At 31.3% G+C, this 18,212-nt stretch overlaps 2 protein-coding genes across 3 annotated transcripts; both read left to right on the top strand.

Moving 5' to 3' along the window:
- Positions 1-2,875: 2,875 nt before the first annotated feature.
- LOC130511387 (histone-lysine N-methyltransferase MEDEA-like) lies at positions 2,876-5,632 on the top strand. The gene is made up of 9 exons (XM_057008351.1): positions 2,876-2,955; positions 3,462-3,588; positions 3,653-3,861; positions 4,156-4,287; positions 4,367-4,454; positions 4,539-4,586; positions 5,151-5,279; positions 5,375-5,452; positions 5,615-5,632. The coding sequence occupies exons 1-9, from the start codon at positions 2,876-2,878 to the stop codon at positions 5,630-5,632; spliced, it is 909 nt and encodes a 302-aa protein (XP_056864331.1).
- LOC130511584 (histone-lysine N-methyltransferase MEDEA-like) lies at positions 4,537-8,122 on the top strand. Of its 2 annotated transcripts, XM_057008748.1 has the most exons (7): positions 4,537-4,586; positions 5,151-5,279; positions 5,375-5,452; positions 5,711-5,841; positions 5,931-6,058; positions 6,154-6,231; positions 7,821-8,122. In XM_057008748.1, the coding sequence occupies exons 4-7, from the start codon at positions 5,787-5,789 to the stop codon at positions 7,983-7,985; spliced, it is 426 nt and encodes a 141-aa protein (XP_056864728.1). In that variant the 5' UTR covers positions 4,537-4,586; positions 5,151-5,279; positions 5,375-5,452; positions 5,711-5,786; the 3' UTR covers positions 7,986-8,122. The 2 variants fall into 2 exon arrangements, with proteins under 2 accessions (XP_056864728.1, XP_056864727.1); XM_057008747.1 differs by lacking the exon at positions 4,537-4,586 and having other exon boundaries at positions 5,064-5,279.
- Positions 8,123-18,212: the final 10,090 nt, after the last annotated feature.

Below are 18,212 nucleotides of genomic sequence, written 5' to 3' on the forward strand. Positions count from 1 at the left end.
TGACCAAAACAATAAAACTTCTGTTGTGTTGTGACCTTAGTCTTATCTATTTTTATGAGTTCATTTACAATTATATATTCTTTTACTATACCTATTTGATAGTTTTATAAATAAGAAAAAATATGTTTATATGTTGCAATGATACCCAAAGCCAAGGTTTCTGTTTTTTTATCTTCGGTAGGCACGACTCTGAGTATCGCATGCTACTGTTAGGTTCATCAAATAATTCCCTAGGGATTGGTATTTTTTTCCATCATATTTTAATAGTTTTCATAAAAAATAATATTGCCATTGAGTGAAAAATAATTTCACTTATGCTATAAAGTTCCATAGTCTGAGTATCTGACATAAATAATCATCAACTGGTTAACATAAAACAATTCTAATGTATTTTACTCTATGTTAAAAGAAACTATAATAAAATTTAAGTTTACACTAATTATTTTCTGTAAAAAAACATTTCATGATTAAGTAAAAAACATATTATGTTTATAGAAAAAAATAAAATAGTTATTTCAGAAATTAATAAATATAATTGGGTTAAAACATATATATATGTCCCTAAATATTATTATATATATAAATATAGAAATATCTTAAAGATGTCGAAATCAACTCTTTTTTTTTGTTTGAAACACCACTTTCATTAAAACTTAAACAATCGGACTACACTTTGAAGAAAAGATAATTCTAGCTCTACGAGCATTACAATAAGACAATACAACATAAAGGATAGATGTATAGAAACCTCTAGGATAAAAGGATCAACTCTTATTTTTTTCATTACCACTAATAACTCATACCTGCTCATATTTTATTATAAAAATCAATTTTTGTAAGAAACAAAATACATCAAGTAAATGAAAAAAAACTTACCATGCTAATTGGTGGTAAATAGTAAGGAGGATGTATTCAATTTAACATTTGATGTGATTTGATTTTTAATGGAGTTTTAGATGATTTTAATAAGTTGGAGAGATTTAAGTGATTTTTGTTAAAGTACTCTAGAATATCACTTAAAACCATGGGATTTGAGTTTTAATTTTTTTAACTAAGAAACTCCACCCAAACACCCTAAAATCACCTCAAAACTTTAAAACTCCACAATTTAAAATATTTTCAATAACAGTGGATTTCAGAGTACTTTACGAAATGTCAAGTTCAATAACAGTGGATTTTAAATGAGTTTTTAAAATTCATGTTTGAATAACAGTGGATTTGTCATTTTAATACAAATCACCTAAAACTCTCGGTAATACACCCCCCTAAGTGTTGATGTATCAAAACATAGATACTACGTCATGTTGTTGAAATCTTACAAAAGATTATATTCCCATTTATCTGATTGTAAATAATTTCCTACTCTATATATATAAAATTAGAAAAAACCTAAAATGAAAATTTCTCTACAACAATCTTTGACTAATAAAAAATATACAGATACGTGCAAAGTACGCATGATTAAAATCCCTGCCAACCAAGTAAAAGTTTTAATACCTCGATAATGGAAATCCAAATATTATGTATTTCAGTTTTCTAAGAAAAAAATGTTAGTTGTTTTGGGAAAAAATAAACTCTCTATTTATAGAACAAAGAATACTTAGTTTTGTTCGAATGCAACTTCGATCTCTTCAAAGAAACCAAATTCTACCAACTGGTCCTCCAAATCTCGAAAATATATTGGTAACTGATCTCGAATGGAACATAGAAACCATTATGAGTTTCTTCCCCATAGAATCTGAAATCATATGCTTAAGAGTTACGTCCAAGCAAGAAGCGGTTTAGAGATGTTCATATTTGTTCCTAACAAACAATAAAAGCTTATTTTACCAAAACCGAGTATCACCCAACAATAAACTTAAGAAATGAACCAATGAACACTATGAACAACATTCCAACCCAGAACACTATTTCCAATCCAACTGGATGGCTAATGTTTGGAATGTCAATTTCTCACCAAAGTTGAGATCTCCTTTTAAAAAATTATGCAAAGTCCTTACGGCTGACAAGAACCTAAAAAAACCATATACATTGATTGTTAGATACAAATTATTCAAAACATAACAATTCACATGATGATGCCATAGCAAAAAAAAAATCAAAACAAAAATTACTTACGAACAAACTAACCAACAACTTAAATTAATAAAATATTATATATCAATACTACCAAAAATTCATTACACGACATTTCTATATTGAAAAAGAAATATTATAAAAATAATATAATCTTTATTATGCCACTAAAAAGTGTCTTTTCAATAATTCGGAAAATCAATGCACTGATTGATATTAGTATAAACACATGGAAATGTTTTTGGAGTTAGTTTACGGTGACTACCAAGTGCTTACACTCATCAACCACTACTCAATTTTTACACTTTCCGGTTTTATTGTTTTTTTTTATTTTGATTAATTTTGCTTTAATACCTTCTTCGCATTTAATATATATTATAATTTTAATAAAAAATACAACTTCAAATAATCATCTCTTTCACTCCAATAACATGTTGAAAGACTATGATTTCAACATAAAAATAATTATTCTCACAACATACACAAAAAAATTACCACAAGAAAGAACATTTGAAGTCCTCAAAACATATTAATACAGAGTCCCTTTGATATAGAAACAACTATTGTTTTACTGGACAAACAACTATTGTAAACAAACAAAACATATTTTACACATATAAATTTTTTCACCTAAAGTTTTATGAAAGACAAAAGTCATTATCATAAACATCTATTGCAAATGCAAACCTAAAACGCCAACCACAAAATCATATAAAAATAACAATTTAAATTTTATATAAAGTATATCCCGCCCGTAGGGCGGGCCGACCCTAGTCAAGTAATAAATGAAATTACAGAGATGTCTCAAGCATACAGTGAATGGACGCCTGAAGAGATGGAACTTTACCTCAAAGGAGCTAAACTTTTTGGGAGAAACAGGTATAAAAATGTTAGACAAAGAAACTATATTAATATAAGAATAATCTAAATCAGAAATTTCAGTAAATGCTATCGAAATTATCATTTAAAAATATTTAAAAAAAAACAAATTGGATGAATGTTAAATTTATTCATCCGAAAAAAAATTTCTACAATGAATGCCTCTAGAGTTGAAGGAATATATAATACAGCTGAGATCGTTACAAAACAGATCTAACTCAAAAGAGATGTATATAATTAGAGGATAACTTTATTTCCAAAAAAAAAGAATTAGAGGATAACTTAATCTTCGAGTTCCAAACCACACTCCCAATTAGAGGATAGCTTAATATTTATCAAAACTAAAACATTTGGTCACACATAAATCCGGTTTATCATGTAACTAGCTAATTCACGTATATTAGGTATTACTTTCGCAATATATATACACTTACAACTGTGTTCAAAAAGAAAAAAAAAATCTATATATACTTACAACTTGATTGGGTTTGGTGCTCTGGTTGCAGTTGTCTTATTACAAGAAACATACTTACCGGATTTAAGACGTGTTTAGACGTTTACTATTACATGCATGAGCAAGATCAATGTAATATGTTACTTGAATATGAAGAAACTTCAGAAACAGGCCATCAGGTAAAATTAAAATATTCATCTTCGTGATATTTATGGTTTTTCATATAGATGATTTTTATTTCAGGTTAATAAAGAGACATCGCGAAAAAAACGTAGGTTGGTCCGGAAAAAAGTCCAACTCCAAAAACATATTTCTTATCCGGCTGCTATAGAAAATACAATGAATGAAATAGTGGATTCGTATAAGCAGTACACACCATGCACTTGCGAGCCGGTATGTGGAGATCAATGCCCTTGTTTTCGTAATGGAAATTTCTGTGAGATATATTGCCGGTATGTGCCATTAACTCTTCACATTCACCAACGTTGAGTTGGTCTAGTGGTAAAGGGTTATTGTTGTAACTACCGCCACCTAGATTCAATTACCGTTGAAATGACTATTTACAATTCTTGGGTTCCTGGAAAAGAGATGAAACCATCTTTTCTTTTTGCCAAAAAAAGAATATTTTATTCGAAATGTATAACATTCTTGAAGTCTGAATACCGTAAACTCATTAAGTTCTTTATATTCAAAATGGAGGGCTTATTTAGCACCAAAAAAAAATATAAGTTATATTTTTGATTCAGGTGTCCAAAGACATGCAACAATCGTTTTGGAGGATGTAACTGTACAAAAGGTCAATGTATAAACCGAAAATGTCCTTGCTTTTCCAATTCTCGCGAATGCAATCCAGATCATTGTCAGAGTTGTTTTCTTAGGTAACATTTCATCTTTAATATGAAAATCGGTGATTTCAAAATAAAATAAAAATCTAAGAAAACTTTGTTTTATATATAGTTGTGGAGATGGCCATGGTTCTCTTGGTGAGACATCCAAGACAAGCAAATGCAAGAACATGCAATTCCTCCTTAAGAAACATAAAAAGGTTACCATCGACGTCTATCAGTATCGAATTTTTATATCAATTATACAAAATCATTAAATCTTGTTTGTTACTATTATTCCCTAGATTCTCCTTGGAATGTCTGGTGTTCATGGATGGGGTGCATTTACACGGGTAAGCAAAATCTATATATATATATATATATATATATATATATATATATATAATATATATATATATATATATAAGAATACTATAGTTGTGCTTAGATTCAAGCCGACTTGGTTACATCACCATCTCCCTGTATATGTGAACATGTTTTCCAGTGCAGGCTCACACACTTTCAAGGCCTCTAACCAAAGATATAAATATGATATAAATATTTTTTTAAAATATTATGTTGAACTATTTTATATGAAAATAAGTAGAAACATTAATAATAAAATATATAAAATAAATATTTAGTTGATAAAATATATATCTGAATGAGTTGTTTGCTATTTAAAAAAAATCTAAAATTAGCTATTTTATAAAATGAAACTAACTGCTTTTTAAAAAAAAAAACTAGTTGTGTGCAAGATTTTAAGTTCTTTTTACTCAAGGGCCCTGGGGCGGTGCACTCTTGTGTGCCCCCCCCCCCCTCCCCCCGTGAGCCGGCCCTGATGTTTTTCCTTCTCTCTGTTTTAAAAGTTTTCAAACTTTAGACCATTAGTGATATAATCTGAGTTGATCTATCAGCACTCTCTCAAAAAAAATGAGTTTCTCGGAGAATTTACTGGAGAATTGGTCTCCTTCGATGAAGCAGAGGAACGTGAGAGAGCAGATAACAAGCTTGGTTATTCCTACCTCTTTAACTTAAATGATAAGGTAATTTTGATCTCCTGCCTTCTCTTCTTCAGATACGTTCTTAATTACATGTTTATTACAAATTTGCTCTCATAAGTTGAAATAATATATTACAGTTCGTCGTTGATTCTCGCCGTCAAGGAAACAAGTTCAGATTTCTCAATCACTCATCAAATCCTAACTGCTACGCCAAGGTACATAGTACTTTTACTCGGATATATATTAACCCTAGAACAATATTGATTGATTTAGAAAAGGTTATTTCTGTCAGTTTTCATTAATTGACTAGATAATTAAAATCATGCTTGTATCAACTTAGTCGTTTCTTATTAGCTCTAATGTACAATTAATTATAGGGTGAATTTGCAAAATAACAAATTTTAAAAGCATAATTAAGTAAATAACAATAATTTTGACATTATTAAGTCAATAACAATTAGTCCAAATTTCAGCCCGTTATGCCCTTGTTATTTCTAAGTTACGGGTGGTAGAGAGAGGAGAAGAGATGACGTCGATGAATAAACATATATGGACAGTATAAAATCTTCACTTGTTAACGTAAATCACAACGCCATTCAATTAGGTATCAGATACCTGATGTTTTCCTTCTCTCTGTTTTAAAAGTTTTCAAACTTTAGACCATTAGTGATATAATCTGAGTTGATCTATCAGCACTCTCTCAAAAAAATGAGTTTCTCGGAGAATTTACTGGAGAATTGGTCTCCTTCGATGAAGCAGAGGAACGTGAGAGAGCAGATAACAAGCTTGGTTATTCCTACCTCTTTAACTTAAATGATAAGGTAATTTTGATCTCCTGCCTTCTCTTCTTCAGATACGTTCTTAATTACATGTTTATTACAAATTTGCTCTCATAAGTTGAAATAATATATTACAGTTCGTCGTTGATTCTCACCGTCAAGGAAACAAGTTCAGATTTCTCAATCACTCATCAAATCCTAACTGCTACGCCAAGGTACATAGTACTTTTACTCGGAAATATATTAACCCTAGAACAATATTGATTGATTTAGAAAAGGTTATTTCTGTCAGTTTTCATTAATTGACTAGATAATTAAAATCATGCTTGTATCAACTTAATCGTTTCTTATTAGCTCTAATGTACAATTAATTATAGGGTGAATTTGCAAAATAACAAATTTTAAAAGCATAATTAAGTAAATAACAATAATTTTGACATTATTAAGTCAATAACAATTAGTCCAAATTTCAGCCCGTTATGCCCTTGTTATTTCTAAGTTACGGGTGGTAGAGAGAGGAGAAGAGATGACGTCGATGAATAAACATATATGGACAGTATAAAATCTTCACTTGTTAACGTAAATCACAACGCCATTCAATTAGGTATCAGATACATAAGCCACATACTCAATAAAATAGAAATCCTTGTGAATAAAGAAGCTATATTCTATTCTGAAGAGGATATGTTCATCTTCTTACAAACGATGAAACGATAACATAAGTAAATGATGAATATATTGGCCAAGTCAGCCTAGTATTTACCAGAAATATAAATTAAAACATATATAGTATAGTACAAGTTAATGAAATTATATAAAATTATGTTAAATATTTAATTTGTTTTAAATCATAAACTTGACCTTCCAATATCCACTGCTAAATCTTTCTAGTGGAATGCATGATAAGGGGTAGAACAGCATCACCCCATCCTAAAACTATTCTATTTAAAAACCGATGGAATAGAAATTAGCAATCATGAATAAACTGTCCACTGCTAAGTCTTTTTAGTGGGGCGCATAATAAGGGGTAAAACAACATTTATCACTGAAATAGTATAGGTGATGGAGCTGATGATATCATATCACCGAAATAGTATAGAATTCTAGTTCCATCCACAATCTGTAAATATATACCAACTCTAATATTTAAATACTAAACCCTAAATTGTAATCACTAAATCCAAACTCAAATATAAACTTAAACCCTAAACAAAAAACCAAAACACTTATCACTAAATCCTAAATGGAAATATAAACCCTAATCCAAATATCAAAATATGTAAATAGTACATAATATAAAATATTATTAAAATATATTAATATAATACTAAACTGTATAATATATCTCATCCATGCCAATACGCTTTTTTAGTCCATATATATATATCACCTAGAATAAAAAACAGAAAAAAATGTAGTTGCCATTATAAAAATGGATTTGATAGGCAATAACGTTACCGGATAGGAGAGAATATGACGTAGGCGCTGGAATAAATGTTCAAGAATGTTTCACAGATATTCCATATGAAATAATAGGAGGAAGCCAGGTAAAAGTATGTAGTTACCGAAGATATTTTTGTTTCTTTAAGTTTTACCGGTTGCGTGAATGGCAATATAGAATTATTATAGAAAAGTGAAAGTGTTGTAAAAAAGGTAGGTCGATTGGTTATATAGTGAATTTACATTTTTTTTAACGTCATAAAGATGCAATTTCCTTAATTATATATCTTCAAAACATTCCAAGAAACTCAAACTAACTGAATAATGATCTTTTGATTAGCTTACAGTTTATTGTTTTGTGCAGTTGATGATCGTTAAAGGAGATCAGAGGATTGGATTTTTTGCGGGTAAAGCTATCCGAGAAGGTGAGGAGCTGTTCTTCGAATATAAACCAGGAGAATCGGATAGGTCTCCTAGCAAATCTAGCAACAGTGGTAGCTCGGAGAACACCAGTTTCATCACTACTTAGACTTGAATCTGAAGAAGATAGACACAAATCAGTTGCTTTGGATTATAATTGTTTTAATTGTTTTAAGTTTTTTCTGTCTCATGTCTTAATTCTTGAAGTTTCCTTTTGCCTATTTCTCAGCATTCTAGCCCAATGTTGTTGTTTCTTTTCCTACTCCTCCAAGCTATCATCTTCTTATTCAAATCCCTACTAAAATCTGGAAGTACGTACCAACAATAAAAAAGCTATATGTAAGATCGAACCCAAATCAAAACAACCCATTGTTAGACGACTCAGACAATAACAAATTGATAGAATAACTCCTAACTATCCGATTTATAGGAGATATACCTATGATTAAACTAAAATTTTGTCACGTACAAAACGCTGACGAGAGTCTCCAGCGAGTGTAAACACTGATGAGAGTCTTCAGATAGATCTTTTTGGTCTTATAATTACACTGTGTGGGTGTGGTTAGTGGTTGGTGCAACGTGCATTGTCGGAGTTGTTCGCTTAGGTAACTTTTCCATCTTAACTGTACAAAGGGACAATGTATAAACTGAAAATGTCCTTGATTTTCCAATTCTCGAGAATGTAATCCAGATCTTTGTCGGAGTTGTTCGCTTAGGTACTTTTTCATCTTAATATAAAAATCGGTGATTAAATTTCAAAACAAAGTAAAGATCTAGGAAAACATTGTTTTATATATATACTAGGGATTGGCCCGCCCTCCGGGCGGGTTGTTTACCCCGAAGATTATATTATACTAAAATATATTTTAATTTTATAAACATTTGAAAAAGGTATTTTAAATTGAATATAGTAAACATAATTCGTTCTCTAATTAGATCATATATATTTATTTTGTTAACATTTGACCTTTGTTTATAATTCTTCCGTGTTGGATTTTTATTTGCTATCAACTATATTTTATGACATTGTATAATTTTATTTTCAGTATTCATTTCAGTTATATTTTTATAATGGAAATACGTTCTCTTTTTTCACTTGCATGAGATTATATGTGTAGTATTTTGGTTTATTTTAATTGTGTGTAAAAGTTTTATGTTTGATTGTGATTACTCTGAGTGTAAACTATATGTGATTATGAGTGTGTCTCTAACAATGTTTTATTCAAAGTTATGTAACCAAATACTAAATTTGCATTGTATATGCCTAATCTATCATGTTTTATCTTCTCATAGTTTTTTTGTTTAGTCTTAATCGATTCTTTTGTCAGCATAAGGGAAAGGTATTTTAGAACATAATTTATCATATTTCACTTAAATAACGGTAAGAATTTTCATTTACTTATAGTAATAGCATGTGTCACAGTGGTTATTTAACTATGTTGGATCGGTGACATATTATTGTTGCTCATGTTCATCTATAAATCGTCAGGTGGCATTCTAGTCAGGTGACTCTCACTTCATGAATAGACCTTTTGGTTCGTTTCCAGCATTTTTGTCAATGCGAGTTTTATCTATTTTCAGTTCAAGTATATCCAATATTTCAAGTATAGGGAGAGAGCTAGAGAGGATGAGACATTGTGATTTTTTTTTTTGCATTTGTTATTAAGGTCGGATGTGTTTGTCAATTTATAGGTGACATGTTATATTATATGAGAGTGAATCATGCCGGAGTTACTGAGATGTATATTGAATATTTGTTTATATTTCTGTTATGCTGAGAGTTTATTTTGTGATTATGCTTTACTGCTGTATATTTTGGAAACGAAAGTTAATAATGTGATTTAGTTACAAACTTTTTTTTCCAATAACCCTGAATTTCTTTCACCTTTAAGTTTTGTGTGTGGAATTGTGATTTATTGTACCATTATAAAATTAAGTGGGAGTTTTTTTGTTATTGATATGAATTATTTTTTGGGCCTTTGCACGACACTGTGCGAAGACATGGGGTGTAAGTTAAAGGGAGCAATTATGTAGAAGTGTATTTATGAGCGAATCATGTTGAATAGAAGTTTATTTTCCATAAATTAGATGATCATGTTGGATTGATGGTTGTTTCTTTAGCTTCTCCTTTAATTTTGTAGTTAATTTTTCCTTGTGTAGTAAGAATGTGTCAACCATCGATCGACGCTCTACTCAAAGCACTAGAAGATCTATTTAAATCATTCGACTACAAGTTTGATGGAGTCTACTATCCACTCAATGGCAACATAGACAAATTAACTTCACGCCTGGATGCATTGAAACAGGAGGTTGATACGATTCAGAGACAACTCGACTTTCAGGCAGAAAAACCAACATCGATCAGATACAACCGGCCACCGATCGATGACCATCCAACAAAAGCTTACACCAGAGTAGAGATTGATGAGATAATAGAAAGACTCTACAGAGATTTGAATACATCAGAAGATGCATCCTACAAGAGATTCGATGAGATATACTTCCCATTAGACAACAACATAAGCTGGTTAACTTTACGCACAGACAAGATGAAGAAGGATATCACTGCAATTCAGACACAGCTTGTGAGTCGTCCAGAAGCACCAACATCGATCGACAGAGGATACTCCATATTGATCGACAAATGTAAACCATCAGCGGTCGACATACCAAAATCAACATCGATCGACGACGAGTCAACATCCGACCGAGAGAAGCTAGTAACCGAGAAGCTGTCAGAAGAAAAGCTTGATGCGATCACTTCAATACAAGAGGTTATCAACAAGGAGCAAAAGGATATATTAGCATACACATATGATAAGCTTGGAAAGCATTAGCTCACCATTGAAAGTCTTGAAGAAATGTTGCAAGTAATAGAAAATGCTACGACATTGATGAATGATAGATGTGCCAGAGGAGATGAAGCCATAAGAAGCTTCATTAGTACTTGGTTACTTATGCACAGAGATGATGTGGATACTTGTTTCCCAACAAGTAGCTGCTTTCAACCTTACTAGCCAAATCACCTACGAAGTCAAGTTAAATGACTATAACAAACCACTGAGTGGGAGGCAACCCATTATTAGATAATTTTACTTAGTTTTATCCTACTTAGTATTTATTTTCACTTTTCATTTAATGCAGGTTAAAAAAATAAATCCGAGTAGATGATTGTCAAGCACATCGACCAACGAGATGCAGTCAATATCGTTCAACCACTCATCCCCGACAACGATCGAAGGACACATCTACCCATCGATCAACAGAGCATCCGGTCAGGTATAATCGTTCTTACTTGTTAAATGCAGCACTTATGATTTATTGCTCACCATAACTCCGACTAGATTTACACTGGGGACAGTGTAATTTAAGTATGGGGAGAGGTTTACTAATATTTATTTTGTTCATGAGTCTTACTAAAATGTTTTCAAAAAAAATTATTGAGTCAAGAAGGGGACAATGAACTTTTCAATTTTACTCTTTAGCACTATTTTTAGACTTACTGACTGGAGATTGTACTAAAGATACCAAAGTGAATCAACATGTCAACTATGTTCAGACTTGCTGAGAATGTTTGAAGGAACCAAAGCTGACCTGCAACTTAATCTGACTTAATCGGTTGTCTTGGGGCTTGTATACAATGAACATGAATCATCCTACAAGTATAAAAGGTAAAATTTTGTGTGTTTCTGGTTCCCTTCTCTCTCACTCTTCAGCATCTTAAGATATAAAAGATTGAAATGATTTCCTGAATGAGGCAGAGGGGTAGGAGTGTCTCCTATGACCCCAGTATTCTAAGTCTGAAAGGAATGATCACACACTATGGAAACGAGGGGCAGGAGTGTCTCCTATAACGCCATTATTCGCAACAATTTGTCCAAATAAAGCTACAAAAAAGCCAATAAGATGAACAAAATGTCTACATTAGCATCAACATTCATTGAAATTGAAACTATAAAGATTCAGAGAAGAGAGAAAAGAGAGAAGAAAGAGATCATAGAAGACTACTTGTGTGTTCAGAAACTTGCTTGAGTAAGAATCCAATTGTCTGTTGATCGATACTTCCAAGGTAAAGCCTACACATTTATACGTGTAAGAAATGAAGTTAGTATAGGGGATTGTTAAACAATATTTGTTAAGTTGCTGGCTAGATAAATTGGTTGCTAAACTAGGATATGGTATAATATACTTCTATATTTAGTATTAATTTGATAAGAATATGATTATGAGTTTTAAAATCTTGTGAGTCCATGCAGTTTCAAACCTCTTTGAGAGAGACTATTGATTGTTTTGCTTAAAGACAAGCAAAAAGGTAAGTCTGAGAGAATTGATATACCATAGAATTTACCTGTTTTCAACCATGGTATATAAGTTGTTTAAGATATAGTTATTATGTTTTCGAGTCTATTTAGTATGTTTACAGGTACATGAGTGATTTGGAGTAAAGTGGTGATTTTGGAGCATTTTGAAGATAAAAGGAGAATACATCCGAGCTGACCATCAAACCAGACAACAGATCGATATAAAGATTTGATAATCGATAGATGCAAACTCTGTGCCATCGATCGATGGCGAAGTCGCAGAAACCTAGTTTGGTCTCAGTTGACTTAAAACCCTAGTCTCCACCAATTTACAAGATTGCCCTGACCGACTTTAACCTAATATTTATGTGCTCTGCCATTGTTCTAGGCAACACACACTTTCATTACTTCTTATTTTCATGTTTAGGGTTTTTACTAGATTGGAGAGAATATCCAAAACTCCTTCAGAGCTTGTTATTGGAACTCCAATGTTTTCTATCTGTATATCTACGCAGTTTTATTTATTTATACTTTGTTATGAATTGCTTAGCTATGTCTGAGTAATCTACCTATTAGGCTTAGGGTTCAAATCTGATATGAAGGATTAGCCCAAAATATAGAATTGCTAAGTTGATAGAGATAATCATCATTAGAATTGTGTTTATTGCTTATGTTATAGAGTAGTTAACTAGAACCATAATAATAGGATAGTTAGGTGCAAGCGACATCTTAGTCTTCTACCAGAATATATTCTCTGAGCTAGGATTGCTAGAAAAAAACGAAAGTTGATCTAGGAAGCCTAGTGAACACATTCAACCCGATCGTTAAAACTTGCTAGAAGATCGTTGATTGATAATGTAAGACCCGATTCTAGATTTCTCAACCCAACCAGACCACAATCTTACTTAACAATTCTAATCAGTCTGATACCATTGATTCCGATTTCAAGTCTATCATTTTACTAAGTGTTTATCAAGTTTGAGGTTCATACAATCATACTTTTATATATATATATATATATATATATATATATATATATATATATATATATATATATGTGTGTGTATCAGAATCAGAATGCAAAGGAAATACTTCATAGATAGATTAAAACCAGAATCAAACAACATTCATAATTCAGCATAACCAAGTTGCACATTAGACTAGCGTAAGTTCACAAGTAGGACAATACACAATCAAGATAGAACCATCTAAAGTGACCCATTCACCACACATCTTCCCATGGCCTGAGACATCACGATTCCTTTCTTTTACCACGACCTGAGTCAGTACCTGAAATCAACACATCACACACACAAACACATGATCAGATTACTACACAAGAATCTATCATGATGCATGGATGGAACATATCAAATCATCAGATTATTCATCAAGACCAATTCTGGTCATTTTCGAAAGTACTCAAACAATTAATTAAAATTCACTAAAACTCATGATAATTCCCAACTAAGAGAATGCCATAAACAGAATTCCATGAATCGGACTAAATCACATAGATACGATCATGACCAGTCTGGCCAAAGCTATGGACTATCATTGCTTCTTTGATCCGGCCAAGGCCTAGGATCAGTTCCTCCATATCTGAAACATCAACATCCAATACCACAGACAAGTATAGATGAAGAACAGAGTATGAGATCAGAGATAGGTGTAACCAAACGATCCACACCAAACCATGCGCACGGACGGCTCATCCACCGGCTATGGTCGGTGGTTCTCGGCCACACCTCTCATCTTAGGAGTACTTGCACCAGGGTATGTATCCTTCTCCTTCTCCTTCTCCTTGTCTCTCTGTCTAGTATCCATCCTCTTGATCACACAGACAAACTCTCACTGGAAACAACCATGAACCACCACGGATTAGATCGGCCAACCGTCGGTTTGCTCTCTTTTCTCTCTAGAAAGTTTTGTCTGAGTTTGCTTCTATCTTAGAATGAATGTTCACCACCAGAGGCAAGAAAATGAGAAGGAAATCGATTATAACTGCTCCAATAACTTCCTGGGCGAGCAGTTACCAAAAAAGAAGCAAAAGGGACGGCTACTTCTCAACTATCGCCCAATAACTGCTAGTAACTGCCCTTGGCGGTGTCTCCCCTTTTTCTTCCTTTTCCAAATAGATTCCTGAGCCTATGCTAAACTCCTGGTTCAATGTGTGATGTAAAGATCCAACACCCGAACCAACCACTCGGACCCGACCACACTGGTTCGGTCCGGAACACTCCGACCAGTTGAGACAAGTTAATCACCAACTGCTCCCAACTGATTGAACTAATATTCCAGCTCTCATGAGCTGATTAAATCAAGGTGATTTGATCCCCAGCTGCACCTAGCTGATTGAGTTCGATCCGGACCTCGTCCAACTCCCGGAACACTCGACCAGCTCTTTTACACTTGTTTCCTTCATTTCCTGGTTAAGTCTCAGTTTCCTGAAGCCCTTAACCATCATTGTGGACCATGATACACTTGTCTCAAGGTCTTACGACCTGACTGGTGCGTCTCATCGCACCATGGCCCGTCTGGACGATCCTATCTAGGATCTGAGACATGACAGATAATCCAATAGATTGAAATCGACGACTCAAAAGGTGTATTGATCGATATTCATAGAGAATCATTGATCGACACTTTTTTCATATCAACAAACAGAAGTTGAGGTCTGAAGATCTAGACAATATATAGTTTAAATAAACGGAAGTTGATCGACTATTGCTTACGTTGAGTTCTCATATATCTTGCATGTTGTTTAGTATCTATAGCTCTATAATCTGGGTTACCTGACTAGAAACCCTAGACTTAACCATTTATTATTATTGTCTAAAACTTCAACCCAATCAACTGAACAATTACTTTGTTCACTACTGCTTATCTATCTTATTAAAACAGAAACATTTTGTTGGACCTAACTACTGTTTTGTAAGATTTTAAATTAAATACACTTTTTTACAAAGTTATATTCACATGCATTCATTAATAAGCCCTCCCTTATATTTTGATTGGTTTAGGAAATAAATGGTCAAAACGTTAGTTAAAAGATTTGAAATATATTCATGTGCATAAGATTAGTAACTCCATCTTTTCATTATTAAATTGCTGCATAGTTGCATACGACTACTACAATTTTAAAAGTTTCATCGGGTTGTACATAATGTATATAATGTACAAATATTTATGTAGATTCTATTTACCTGTATTTTACATAATGTCTAATTTTATTAAAATTGAATTTAATACAGAACCTTAAAAATACATATAAATTTTGAGAAGGTATATTTCTTAATATAATATAAAATATAAGAAAGTGCTCTGATATAAGTTTTCAATTATATAGTAGTCAATTATAAATATTCATCATAATTTTTTGCCAGCCTAAATGTTCATTCTATAAAAACCCAAAAGTTTAACAAATGTTTGATTACTTATTTTATCTTAATTTAGAGATATTAATAAAATTGAAAATTATGTGTATATGCACGGGTCTGAATAATAATATTAACCAGACATATATAATAATATTATATAGATTAATTAGACACATACGTAAGGTATAAAAATCAATGAACCAACTAATATCCAATATTTTTTTAATAGAATCGATTTAACATTTGAAATTTATTTAAATAGATGCCATAATAATATTTTGTTAAAAAAATCATTTTTGAACATCGGTTCATATCACAAATTCATCTCGGTTATCACCATGGTTAGTAGATTTTTCATCTCAAACTGATCAAACACAATTTTCAACAATTTAGAGGTTCTTATTCAATCCGCGCTTACAAATAATAAAAACCCGCCCGACAGGGCGGGTCATGATCTAGTTTTAATTAATTGCAATCAACCTAATTTAATCACTGATGATTGTGTGTCCTAACTCTCTGTGGATCGGTTCCATAAATATTACAACTGATCCTCTTATCTAAGAGAGTAATTCACTATTTAAGGTAATTTAAGTGAGATCAGATACTTAAACCGAATTAATCATCGCACACCTTAAACTGAAAGTAAAACTAGGTCTTATCATAACTAGATTCTTTCTCCGCGCTACGCGCGGAAAAATGTGTTGATAGTTTATTTTCCGATCATATGTTTAAACAAAAAGTATGTTTGGACTGATGGTGTTTAAACAATAAGAAAGTCGATGAATTATTTAGGGGTGTTCAATCCGGTAAAAACAGCCAATTATAATCGAACCCAACTAATGTTAAAATGTGGTTTTAATTTGCTAATCCATAATATTCTGAGTAAATATGATTTTAAATAAACCGTGATATCTAGATTATTCTGGAAAATTGTGGTTTAGTTAGTTTTTATAATGATTATTTTAATATTTCTTCCTCGGACGATTGAGTCATATGCATTTGTTAATTTGTTAAATGGAACACATTTATTTACAGAATTAGAAATTATATATTTTGGTCAAAATATTTTGAAACCCATGAAATTTTTTCCTGATGTACTCAATAACCTTGCTCCAATATATATATATACTTTATTAATGTTGACAATATTAACATTTTCTCAAAGCGATTTTTTACAAACAGTAATTTTTGTTGTCATCGAGTAAAGAAATGTAACCAGGCTATTTCAAAAAAGATTGATGTAATATAATATATCCAAACACGAATAAATGTATCAATCCGAAAAGTGTACAAACTTAATACAAACTTACACTATTTCTACTATTTATTACAAATTTCTATTATCTTTTTCAAACTTCTATTACTTATAAATTACCAAACGCTTTAAAGTTTATAGACAAATGAAATCGAAACATATATGATCTAATGATTTTGTAAATATTTTATACGTGTATGAACAACTTTAGTTACCTTAACAGTACATAGCATATTTGATAACATGCTAATTAACGTCTATTACTTTTAAAAAAATTCCAATTAACAAATTTAGTTTACTTCAGTGAGTTATATTTATTGTTAATTAAACAACATTATTTATTTTACAAATATTTATGGATGGTATCTAACTAATTAATAATCATCCTATCAACATATTATTATATATCTCACCAATTTGTGGGATCCTCATTTCATGTAGTGTACATAATTGAAAATTTAATAATGTGAGATAGGTTATAAATATACGTTGGAAAATAAATATGGATTGTTCATTATTTTTTTAAATTTTTTTTTATGAATTTGCATACAGAGACATATATTTAAGTTAAATTAAAACTATTAGTAGATAAAAATAAAATTTCTAAGACAAACAAATCAAATCAAATTAAAACGAAACTATTATATTTTAAAAATTATAGAACTAAATAAACTAATTTCATATATTCAAAGTAACTAATTATTTCAAGTTAACTATTATATTTTTGTTTGCTGGGTAGGGTTTGTGTGCTCGGTCATCCCTTTTTGCAAGGCCGAGACTACTTGCTCAAGATGGTCTTGAATGGCCTCTCAAAAACAGGTATGAGTGAGGACTTCAGACACAACTTAAATGTTTTCTGAAATTTATAAATAGTAGATATTTAAAAAAAAAATCATCACTGTCTCAGATCTGAAATTAGGTTACTATTTGTTTGCCTATTGTTTTTTTAAAAGAAAATTTCGAAGAACACTTAACTTAAATCTGATTAAACACATTGCATAAACGTTTTGTGTGTGTTTCTGAAAATAATTTATGAAACAAAAACAGTTTAAGAATTCTAACTGCTACGGCCTACGGTTTGATCCTGCTCTACAATCTGAGTTGGAAGCCTACGAATTGCATTACTATTATTCTCACATTTTCCTCACTCTTCTTTTGTGTTCCATGACCTTTTTTTTGGTTCCATGACCTTTTTTTATGTTTCTTTGATAGTATTGTGTACAAACTCAATATTAAAATTTACTTTAGTTATACACATTCTAAGTTATTATCAGGCTACACATATTTATATTAATAATTTATTTTATATTTATAATAATTTTAAAATTATCTAAATAGAAGATCGTTTTTGAAATTGTAACCTTTTAATTAACTACCATTTTCTATTTTTGTATTTATAT

This window comes from Raphanus sativus, chromosome 4, assembly GCF_000801105.2.
Source record: "Raphanus sativus cultivar WK10039 chromosome 4, ASM80110v3, whole genome shotgun sequence".
NCBI lineage: Eukaryota > Viridiplantae > Streptophyta > Magnoliopsida > Brassicales > Brassicaceae > Raphanus > Raphanus sativus.

Coding starts and splice junctions, on each gene's coding strand:
- LOC130511584 (XM_057008748.1), top strand. CDS start 5,787: ATGGACAGTATAAAATCTTCACTTGTTAACGTAAATCACAACGCCATT. Junction 5,842..5,930: donor TCACAACGCCATTCAATTAG/GTATCAGATACC, acceptor TTGATCTATCAG/CACTCTCTCAAAAAAATGAG. Junction 6,232..7,820: donor ATCCTAACTGCTACGCCAAG/GTACATAGTACT, acceptor TGTTTTGTGCAG/TTGATGATCGTTAAAGGAGA.
- LOC130511387 (XM_057008351.1), top strand. CDS start 2,876: ATGTCTCAAGCATACAGTGAATGGACGCCTGAAGAGATGGAACTTTAC. Junction 3,589..3,652: donor CTTCAGAAACAGGCCATCAG/GTAAAATTAAAA, acceptor TTTTTATTTCAG/GTTAATAAAGAGACATCGCG. Junction 5,280..5,374: donor TCTTTAACTTAAATGATAAG/GTAATTTTGATC, acceptor AATATATTACAG/TTCGTCGTTGATTCTCGCCG.